This window comes from Tiliqua scincoides, chromosome 6 (genome assembly GCF_035046505.1).
Source record: "Tiliqua scincoides isolate rTilSci1 chromosome 6, rTilSci1.hap2, whole genome shotgun sequence".
Lineage (NCBI taxonomy): Eukaryota > Metazoa > Chordata > Lepidosauria > Squamata > Scincidae > Tiliqua > Tiliqua scincoides.
Genome location: NC_089826.1, coordinates 45,709,314 through 45,721,021, shown reverse-complemented (window position 1 = coordinate 45,721,021; position 11,708 = coordinate 45,709,314). Strand labels below are relative to the sequence as shown.

The 11,708-nt window shown below is 40.9% G+C and overlaps 1 protein-coding gene across 1 annotated transcript in view; it reads left to right on the top strand.

Annotated features, from left to right (window-relative positions):
* The first annotated feature begins 8,675 nt into the window (after nt 1-8,675).
* DCHS2 (dachsous cadherin-related 2) overlaps nt 8,676-11,708 on the top strand; it is an 80,781-nt gene continuing 77,748 nt past the window's right edge. The window contains exon 1 of the mRNA XM_066632889.1: nt 8,676-8,814. Coding sequence (XP_066488986.1) covers nt 8,676-8,814 — 139 coding nt within the window. The remainder of the gene's footprint in view (nt 8,815-11,708) is intronic.

Here is an 11,708-nt window from a genome sequence, read left to right as displayed (position 1 = left end):
ATTACTGCAGATTCTCGCAATAGTTTTTATTCCTAAAGTCACTGCTCCCAAATACCTTCTTGAAGTCACACTGTCATCAAATCGTAATGTTTCAAAGCATTTTCAGTAATTTTTAGGAAATATCATTCATGGAAATGGAGAAAGTATTTCCCCCCCCCTTCTTGATACAACAGCTACTGATAGTAGCTCACCCTTTCTTGCTGATAAAGCTTTTTTAGTCCTGTAGTTTAGGCAGTTGCACAATTACTGTAATCTAGTGTTGGCTGTGGTCCTTTGATACTTGGCAATCCTGTTTATCTGAGTAGCTGCCAAGGTGCAGTGGTCATGTCAATAAGCTGCTTTCTTTTAGCGTATGCCTACACTTGAGCCAGTGTGTACCTGTTGTTCTTCTCTTAATGAAGCATCGAGTTCTCTGAATATACTGCTTGTAAGCTTTGCCAGTTGATTTCCTTGCACAGGATTTAAAGATAGTCTTTTTAAAATCTTGTGTTGACAGATAACAACCAAGTGCAAATGACCTCATTTTACATCTGAAGCCAAATGAAACTCTGTTCCTTTCCCCATCCCCCACTTGACACAAACATGTGAATTTAAGAGGTATCACATTTGTGTACCCCCCTGTTTGTAGGAAAGTAAAATGATCAAATGCTCAAAGTTTTCTTGCCTTGTGCGAACATGTAAGCTTAGTGATTTTCAGTCTTTTTCGTCTCATGGCACACTGACAAGCTAATAAAATTGTCAAGGCACACCATTTGTTTTTTGTCAACTGGCAAGGCACACCATGCCGCTGGTGGAGGGCTCACATCCCTAATGACCCTACTAATAAATGACCTTCCCCTAAACTCCCTAAATTACAGTACACCTGCTGACCATTTGCAGTACACCAGTGTGCCACAGCACAGTGGTTGAAAATGGCTGCATTAACTGCTAAAAAGTGTCAAGTCTGGTGTATTGTTAAAACAATTGTTTTTGAGCATATAGGAAGAGCCAGTGCAGGGGCCAATTTGATGGAGTAAGATGGAATGTTCATTGTTCAAATTCACAAATTACTAGGTGGTATCCATGTTCCATTTTCAACCTCAACCTTATTTTGTAGTATGAGGATACCAGTGCTACTCTGTAAACACGTGGCACTGTCTTCTACTTAGGGTCCAATCCTATTCAAATTTTCATCATTGATGTAACCATGCCAACAGGGTGTGCACTGCATCCTGTGGGGGGGGGGCAGTCATAGAGGCCTCCTCAAGGTAAGGGAACATTTGTTCCCTTACATCGGGACTGCATGATGGCTGCATTCGTGCTGGAACGCTGGGTAAAACTGAACCCTGAGTCAGGCTGTTGGTCTGTCTAGCTTAGTATTATCTCTTCTGACAGCAAGGTTTCAGATGGTGTCTTTCTCAGCCCTTCCTCGAGGCTGAATCTCAAACTTCTGCATGGAAAGGAGGGGTTCGGTCACCAAGCTACAACCCACCTCCTACTTTATAAACAGTAACACATTATAAGAATGTATATGAAGTGCTTTTGAAGAAGTATATAATTTAAATGTAAGTGAGTTCAGTTGCATATGAACTCATCATAATTATATATTAATATTTGTATACAGACATGCCCTGGTTTCTGAGGGGATTCTCTTCCGGAACTCCCTGTAGTTAAGTAAAACTGTGGACACCAGGGAACGCCTTCCTCCAGAGGCAAGGGGAGCTCTGCTCCCTTTGCCTCTGGAGGGTCTTCTGAACCCAGCAGAGGCTGCAAGCATCCACCCGCGGCTTCTGCTGGGCTCAGACTGATTCTTAAGAGTCAAAAGATTTCACTTCCGGAAGCAACTTTTTAATGCCTTATAAGGTATTTGGAGGCCTGGGGCATTAAATAAATTAAATAAGGCATTAAAAACGTTGCTTCTGGTTTGTTTTTAAAAACCAGAGGTGACCTTTTTTGACTTGCTAAGAGTCAGTTTGAGCTGGGCAGAGGCCATGGGCGGACATGCACCATCTTTGCTGGGTAAGAAAATCCTCTGGAGGTGAGGATTCTTCAGAAAATCCTTTGGAGGGGCTGTGTGGGGAGGGCATGGGGGGCCCCGTAGACCTGATCCGCAGATAAGTGAATCCGCAGGTACAGCATCTGTGGATATGGGGACCCCCTGTATATAAAAGGTTTCTCTTATTATTTATTAAATGTATTTATACAACAAAGGAGATTTCGATTAAATGTTAGGAAAAACTTCTTGAAGATATGAACTGTTTGGCATTGGAACAGTCTGACTCAGAAAATGGTAGACTCTCTATTTGGAGGTATATAAGCAGAGATTAGATAGCCATCTATGAGAAGTGTTGTAGTTGTGGACTGCATGTATTGGCAGGGGGTTGGACCCGATCTGGTAGGTCCCTTCTAATGTTATGATTCTATATCTTGCCCATCTTCCAAAGAGTTCAAGGCAGCATATAGGTCACAGTTTTCTCTTTTTTAAATTTATAGCAACCCTTTTGAGCTCTGTTGGGCTAAAGACATGCCCAAGGGTGTCCATTGAGTGATGCTCACTCATAGTTAACATACTGTAAATTTTCATAAGAAAGCTATAAATACTAAGTTTTGGATAAATAATAGCCACAACTCTTTTTACATTGTAAGGAAACAGCCCCATGAACTGCTGGTGCATAAATGAGAAAAGGAAACTTCAACAGAGGAGTAAAGATACAGTGTTGTTTCTTGCCCAAGGACCTTGAACCCTCAATACATACCTGGCAATAGTATGTTACTTTTCTGTGCAAAATCTGAGCAAGGAAGGAGTTTTCAATTCATGCTACTCATTGAATTTATATCTTCCCAACTGCAGCTTATCCCATGGTGGTTATTCTCAGTTTCAGAAAGTTGAGAAATCTAGGAATTTAGCACAAATGTGGCTACTGTCCACATAATTATTTTCCCAGTCTGGCTGGTGGGTCTCTAAATGAAGAGACTTCTTTAAAAAGCGGTCATCACAGGTGTCAGCTGTTCAGGAGGTGGTATGGGGGAAGCAGGAGTAGGAATTGGATTTAGTTCTCTCAGTTGTACAGTAAATCAGTGAAATCCCTGCCTGTTGTTCTCTAAGTTGGACTGGATCATTTGTACTTGGCAATTTTTATTGTGGCTTGATAGAAAAACAAGCTAAAAGAAAGGATTTTTTTTTTCTAGCAGAAGTTGTAGTTGGCCATCACTATTTCATGGCTACAAGTGCAGAATAATATACAGTAAATTTTTTCTTTTGAAGGTTGTGAGTAAAAGTGGTACATCCAGAGAGGTGTATAATGGAAACCATTTGCTACACCAGTATCCTGTCACGTTTTGCATTCTGTGTACATATCTGGGTGTGGCAAATGTAGGTAATGGTTACTATGATGAAAGGAATATGAATCTATATGATTGCAGGATGTCTTCGAAGAAATGTAATCCTTTGCCAACTGGGTTATTTATGTTGAGAAAATGGAAGAGCTTTTTAAAAAGCAGTTTGCATAAATGAGACAAGCTGTAAAGTTGGCCATGTTTTAAATTTTCCATGCATCCCGGCAAAAAGATTAACCAAAACAGCCTGTGCTTTATAACACTCTTGACTGCTTAATGTAATTATGATAGTGATTTACAGACCTTTTTGTTTTTATAACTCTTCTGCTTTTATTGTGAGTTACAGTGTTTTCTTTTTCACTTTCAAATATTAATCTTATTACAAAGAACGATAATGTCAGAGGGACCAGATTTATAAAACTGAGTTAAACCATTTCTTGCAAGTTTTAGGAGTTATTGCTGTCTGTGAATGTGAGCATGGGTGCTGATAAACAACTGATAGTACATCATGCATGCATACAGAATGCTAGATATCTCTAAAGCAGTGCTTCTCACACATTTAGTACCGGGACCCAATTTTTAGAATGAGAACCTGTCAGGACCCACCAGAAGTAATGTCATGACCTAAAGTGACATCATCAAGCAGGACAATTTTTAACAATCCTAGGCTGCAGTCCTACCGAGGATTAAGTACCTTTTACCATCATCGTTTAAAGAATATACATAGCAGCTTGTTAAAAAAACAGGTCTGTCACATTTCCCCAAATGCAGTCGCATCCCATGGTAGCATCAAATCTAATATATTAAAAATAAAATATTGAAATAAATGGGGACCCACCTGAAATCGACTTGTGACCCACCTAGTGGATCCCAACCCACAGTTTGAGAAACACTGCTCTAAAGTTTCTTCAGAATAGTAATCCTTTGTTTGAAGTTGAACACGTCATATCAAGCTGCTAAATAGTTCACATGTTTGAAACTGCATGTTGACTGCTTGCCTTTATTGAACAGTATGGATATTTAAGAAGAGTTGGCGGTAGAGTGACACTTGAGAAGCCATTAAATGTCTGTCATTCAGATATGCTTGATGGAATTTGTGCAACTTAAGTTATGTTTTTGGTGCATATGGAATTAGAAGTGTGCAAAAAAAAATGATTTGTAAACATTTTTGAATCAAGTTCTGCCTGTCTGAAATACATTTAAATTCTCTCTGCTTCATGCCTCTTCTGAAAAAGCATATCTAAGCTGAAATCTAGTGCACGCTTACCTTGGAGTAAGCTCCATTGAATTCGGTATAAACATGCATAGGGTTGCACTGTTAAATTTGGCATCAGCACTGTTAAATTGCAATAACATTTGTTAAATGATTGTGGTAGCATTTCATCTTCCATTCAGTTTATGCCCCTGCTGCAAATTGAAATAATTGATCACTACCTCATCTTTGTAAAATGCTAGTCTGGATAAATTTCATACATTTTGCTTTAAAAGTGGTGGCTCTTTCTAGTCCTCATGTTTTTAAATTTTGCATTTCCTCCTTTTTCTTTTTTATGTCTTCACACCATCAACATGTTTTCTCCTTCTACCCCATGAGTGAACACAGAAGCATTTATTTTTTTGTGATCAGAAAAGCATTTAAAAAGCACTGCTTCTGGATAATGAATTGAGATCAATTGTTGGAATCTGTCTCCAATCATATTGTTAGAACAGATAAGAACATAAGAAGGATCTTTTGGATCAGACCAAAGATCCTTCTAGTTCAGCATCCTGGTTTCCTGGTAACCCTGGTGGACATGCCCACAAGCAGGGCACGAACTCAACAGCCTTCTCCAGCCCTTGCTCTCTTGCATTTGGTATTCAGAGACATGCTGCCATATATAGCCGTGACAATGAGTAGCCATTGATCAAAATCTTCCATGAATTTAAAGCCATCTAAGCTAGTGACCATCGCTGCATTTGGTGGCAACAAATTCCATAGGTTAATTATGCATGGGAAGGAAGTAATATTTCCTTTGGTCTGTCCAGAACTTGTTTCCAATAATTGAATGACTCTCTAGTTTGAATGTTGTGCGATAAATATGTGGGAAAGCATGCCATTGTTTGTGAGTGAACATATGGTTTGTCTGGATTTTGTAGTGGTGCTTTGAAACGGTAACAGATTGAGGGCAAGGCTAGATTCCCAGGGTCTGCTTAAGTATCGATCTTTGTGGTGTGTTAATGTACAGGGGTTGTAGTCCTTTATGATTTACAATGAATAAATGAATGGATAATGCATTCTAATAGATTCTGTCAGTGTAGGAGAAATCACAACCTGCTTTGCATTCAGTTCTAAGTAGATGCATTTCAGAATGTGCTGCTTATAATTTATTTATTTAAGGAATTTATACCCTGCCTTTCCACCCCGCTTAAGGGTCCTCAAGGCCCTTAATTTACACTCGATTAGCTACAGTGTATTATGTGTCACTCTCTAAATGTAAAAAATGGTCTCAGTTCTTTTAAGCAAAACATACTAATTATCATAATTAACTTCAGCACCTACCCTAGGGTTCGTTCGTACTGTGTAATGTATATTAAAAAAATGGTTCTGCGATAAATGTTAAAAATGGAAAGGTTGAGGAGGAAAATAGGAAAAATGGGAATTGTGTGTTGCTGAATGTACCTTCACCCACCCTGTTAACTGGACAAAGAGGAACCTTTTAAAGTGGTGGTTCTCTTATATTTAGCAGGGAGAAGGAATTATCCCTGTTCTTTACAGCATAGCACTTTCTTTCAGTGGTTTGCTGATATCCCCCTTGTGTCTTATTTTTTTTTTAAACCGTGAGTCCCTTTGAGACACTAAGCTTTGAGAAGCTTTATTAGATTTTGTTTGCTAGTTAAGCCCATTTAAGAACTTGTTGAATAGCACTTTATGGCTGTATCCTCATAAAAGATTCCATCCTACTATTTGCACATTGTATTTGAATTCAGAAATTTTAATGAATTTTTCAAAAGTGGTATATAAATATTCATAACATTTTTAAGGACAGTGCTTTGTATATATGAAGCATTTCTAAACTCAGATGAGACTATAGTTCCAGGTACTTGTATTTTCTGATACTTCCACACATCCTGAAGAAATTTAGATAATTAGCTTGTCAACCTTTAATATAAAGTATCCTTTTATTGTACTCCATTTACCTTGTTCACTTAAAGTACAATACTTTTTCCCACATCAAAAGCATTATTTGATCCAAGTTGTTGTATTTTCTTATCTTTAGCCCTTTAATTTCTATCCTAGAGAAGGGGGGAAGTATAGACGTCTCAGTGCAGCCATATAGCTGGCATGCACCCAGCCTACAACCTGTCTAAAAAAAATATGATTCTTTGGCCTGCTTCCAATTTTAACCATTGTAAAACAGCATTATGGGTGCACCAATCCTAGCTGGCAAAGTTTAAATGGACTGTGCAGGCAGTAAAGTTACGACTTTGCAATGACTTTTAGCCATTGCTATAAAAATATTACAGTGTTCAAAAGTTTCATATATAATGAATAAGTCAAAACTATAATAGATGACTGCAGTATTGTCTTCTTATTTCTAGGCTTTTTTTGTGAGCATCTCTTTTGCAAGTATGATGAACATAAGAACAGCCCCACTGGATCAGGCCATAGGCCCATCTAGTCCAGCTTCCTGTATCTCACAGCGGCCCACCAAATGCCCCAGGGAGCACACCAGATAACAAGAGACCTCATCCTGGTGCCCTCCCTTGCATCTGGCATTCTGACATAGCCCATTTCTAAAATCAGGAGGTTGTACATACACGTCATGGCTTGTAACCCGTAATGGATTTTTCCTCCAGAAACTTGTCCAATCCCCTTTTAAAGGCCTCCAGGCTAGACACCATCACCACATCCTGTGGCAAGGAGTTCCACAGACCAACCACACGCTGAGTAAAGAAATATTTTCTTTTGTCTGTTCTAACTCTCCCAACACTCAATTTTAGCAAATGTCCCCTGGTTCTGGTGTTATGTGAGAGTGTAAAGAGCATCTCTCTTTACACTCTGTCCATCCCCTGCATAATTTTGTATGTCTCAATCATGTCCCCCCTCAGGCGTCTCTTTTCTAGGCTGAAGAGCCCCAACTGCCGTAGCCTTTCCTCATAAGGAAGGTGCCCCAGCCCAGTAATCATCTTAGTTGCTCTCTTTTGCACCTTTTCCATTTCCGCTATGTCTTTTTTGAGATGCAGCAACTAGAACTGGACACAATACTCCAGGTGTGGCCTTACCATAGATTTGTACAACAGCATTATAATATTAGCCGTTTTGTTCTCAATGCCTTTCCTAATGATCCCAAGCATAGAATTGGCCTTCTTTACTGCCGCCGCACATTGGGTCGACACTTTCATCGACCTGTCCACCACCACCCCAAGATCTCTCTCCTGATCTGTCACAGACACCTCAGAACCCATCGGCCTATATCTAAAGTTTTGATTTTTTGCCCCAATGTGCATGACCTTACACTTACTGACATTGAAGCGCATCTGCCATTTTGTTGCCCATTCTGGAGAGATCCTTCTGGAGCTCCTCACAATCACTTCTGGTCTTCACCACTCGGAAAAGTTTAGTGTCATCTGCAAACTTAGCCACCTCACTGCTCACCCCTGTCTCCAGGTCATTTATGAAGAGGTTGAAAAGCACCGGTCCCAGGACAGATCCTTGGGGCACACCGCTTTTCACCTCTCTCCATTGTGAAAATTGCCCATTGACACCCACTCTCTGTTTCCTGGCCTTCAACCAGTTCTCAATCCAGGATAGGACCTGTCCTCTAATTCCCTGACTGTGGAGTTTTTTCAGTAGCCTTTGGTGAGGGACCGTGTCGAACGCCTTCTGAAAGTCCAGATATATAACGTCTACGGGTTCTCCTGCATCCACATGCCTGTTGACCTTTTCAAAGAATTCTATAAGGTTTGTGAGGCAAGACTTACTCTTACAGAAGCCATACTGATTCTCCCTCAGCAAGGCCTGTTCGTCTATGTGTTTTGAGATTCTATCTTTGATGAGGCATTCTACCATCTTACCCAGTATAGATGTTAGGCTGACCGGCCTATAGTTTCCCGGGTCCCCCCTCTTTCCCTTTTTAAAGATAGGCGTGACATTTGCTATCCTCCAATCCTCTGGCACCATGGCTGTTTTGAGGGACAAGTTGCATATCTTAGTCAAGAGATCAGCAACTTCATTCTTCAATTCCTTAATAACTCTTGTGTGGATGCCATCCGGGCCCGGTGACTTATTGATCTTTAATTTATCAATGAGGTCTGAAACATCTTCTCTTTTAACCTCTGTCTGACTTAATTCCTCAGTCAGGAATTGTCTCTCCTTATCCACGATGGTCCCTCCTTATCCATGGTCTCGGTATCTGTGGATTCCACCATCTGCGAATCCTGAGACCACAGACTGCGTCTGGGCTGTGCCGAGGTTCATGACCCCCTCTCCCTTGACCCTGGTGCACCCAGTGGAAGCTTTTGGTAATGCTTCCACGACACATTCTGGGGCATGCTTGGGCCATGGGAAGGGGTCACGGGCCTTGGGGCAACACAGAAGTGGCTTCAGGGAGCATCAGAGACTGCCCTGCAGCTGGCATAGTTTGCAGTACTAAGGTAGGGAACACATTTTTTTTTAACTTTTAAAAACATTAAGCATCCATGCATTTTGGCATCTGCCGTGTGTCTGGGGAACCCTTAGGGATGCCAAGGGCCCACTGTATCATTTTTCTGCAAGTTCTATTGCCTCCAAGGACGGCTGCTGTGTGCCAGAATTCTCCCATTACTGCTGCCTCCTGGCCTGTCCTCAACTCTGCTTGCTTCTGCCCCTCTTCTGCAGGACAAGATCTGGGTTGCTGCACAATTGTGCTTTTACTGCTGCCAATGTTTTCTTCGTAACAGGTGGGATTGGGCCAGGCAGACCATTGCTGCACAGTTCCTGGGGTGCAGCACTTTACACACATATAAAATAATATAGAAAGCCATGTGCCCTATATTGTGAAGTACCATCTGTGGTACTTACATTTTTTATTGCAAAGCATGATTCTAGGCTGTATAAGACACAAAAGAGAATTTTATCCCTCCATCTGGACGTTAACAGTCCAAATGTGTGTATTTTGATGAACAAGGGACAACATTCTGTAATGATTTACCAGAATGAAGTGAATTTTTTTAGCAGGGAACATCTGTTATTGTAGGAATTTTGTCTACAGTGGTGGCCAAGGGAGAAATGTTATTGTGGCAAGCTTAACTAGCCATGTAACTTGAATGTGTGTATGTATTTTAGTCTTGTTCTTTTTCCTCCTCCTCTGACTCACTCCAGTATCCAGTTTAAAGGAAATCCTTTAAATGAACCACACTATTTTTGCGCTATTCATGCTTCCATCCTCAGGAGCTCTTTTGCCTCCCGCATCTCAAAGGACTGTAAACTTTTCTCTATCATCCACTCAACACCTTTGAACCTGCCCTTATGCGTCTTCTGACACCTTCATTTCCTCTCTTCCTGACCACAGTAATTCACTGCTGGGTCACATATTTAAGATCATTTAACATGCGCTACTCATTTTTGGCACCCTTTAGCTTCCTTGCTTTACTTAACAAATTTTTGCCACCCTTAAGGTACTTGCTTTGAAGTTACAATCCTATACACCAGTGTTTCTCAAACTGTGGGTCGGGACCCACTAGGAGGGTCGCGAGCCCATTTCAGGTGGGTCTCCATTCATTTCAATATTTTATTTGAAATATATTAAACTTGATGCTACCATGGTATGTGACTACATTTGGGGAAATGTTACAGACCTGTACTTTGGACAAGCTACTATGTATATTTTTTTTAACAATGACAGTAAATGGGACTTACTCCTGGGTAAGTGTGGGTAGGATTGCAGCTTAGGTTTCCTAAAAAATTTTCTGCTTGATGATGTCACTTCCGAACATGACATCACTCCGGTGGGTGCTGACAGATTCTCATTCTAAAAAGTGGGTCCTGGTGCTAAATGTGTGAGAACCACTGCTATACACACTAAGCTAAGCGTAAGCCCCCTTGAACAAACAGGGCTCCCTTCTGAATAAACATAGAATTGTGTTGCTTGTTGCTGTTGCTGATTCCATTTTTGAGAGCTTGACAGTAGAGTGCAAGCCAGCAATTCTGTCAGTATCTCTAGATACTCTTTATGCATTTTGTGCAAACACAAATTCCATAGATATCAGGTGTGTTTGAAGTGATTGTATGTGTGTGTATGGGTGCTGTACTTCCTGTTGCCTTTCATATAGTTTCTGTCGCACAACTTTTTCCCCCATTTCCTTTCCTCTCACTCAGGAGTACAAGAAATTGATGATGAACTTCAAGAACCCTGTAGCAAAATTGCTAAGTAGTTTATGTACTATCTTAGGTGATATGTTGTTGGAAAATGATAGAGAAGTGGAAAATACTATATAGAGAATCTATGATACATTATTGGGAGCCTTGGAAAAAGGGAAGAAGTTAGATCTTAGCCCAGTATCATACCATAATATCGTTATGATGAGATTAGCGATGATTACTATCTGACAAACTGAGACTGTGCAATTTCACTGCTGCCGCCTGATGGTATGTATTCTGTGACTGACAGCTCAATCTTATGCTTGGGCTCCACTGCTGGAACTAGCATTCTAGCAGCAGAGAGCCCTTTATAGCATTGTTAATGCCATTATGAAGTGCACATGGCCACACGCTTCCAGGTCGCTACCACAGATGCCGAAGAGCATTGCATGCATGGTGGCAGCCAGGAGAAACCCTATCTATGTTGATAAGTTAGTGGAATGGGTAGAAGGTGGTGGGGGGGGTGGGTGAGCAGGCAGAATGGGGAGGACTGGAGGGAGGAAAGGGGGCATGTGAGAAATGGAAGGGGTTATATCCTGGCACAAGCAACTTTGACTGGGATTCTGTCCGCTTCAGAGCCTCCCAATATGTCCTCTTATCCTCAGACTTGTGCTGTCTATAGAGCTGGTACAGGTCTGAGGAGACCCATTGGTAATTGAGGGGCTTACGGAGGGTTAAGGGAAGATATTCCCCTTACTTCTTGCAAGCTTGCTGATCTATCCAGTCCCACCATAGCATGCAGTGTAGCCTGTTTTGGTGTGGCTGCATGCTATGGTGGGGGAAAAGATAGGATTGGGCTGTTAATATGCAATCCTACTTAGAAGTAAGCTCCATTGTGTCGAGTGAGACTTATTCCCAGATACAAGTGAATAGGATTGCAATCTTAACCATTTCTTTACAGTAGGAATGTTTGAATATTCTTGATATCATATTATGGATAGGGTCATATCAAGAAAAAGGGAGCTAGGATTTTTTTTTTGTAATGTATTTGATTTGGTTTTTAATTATTATTTTTTAG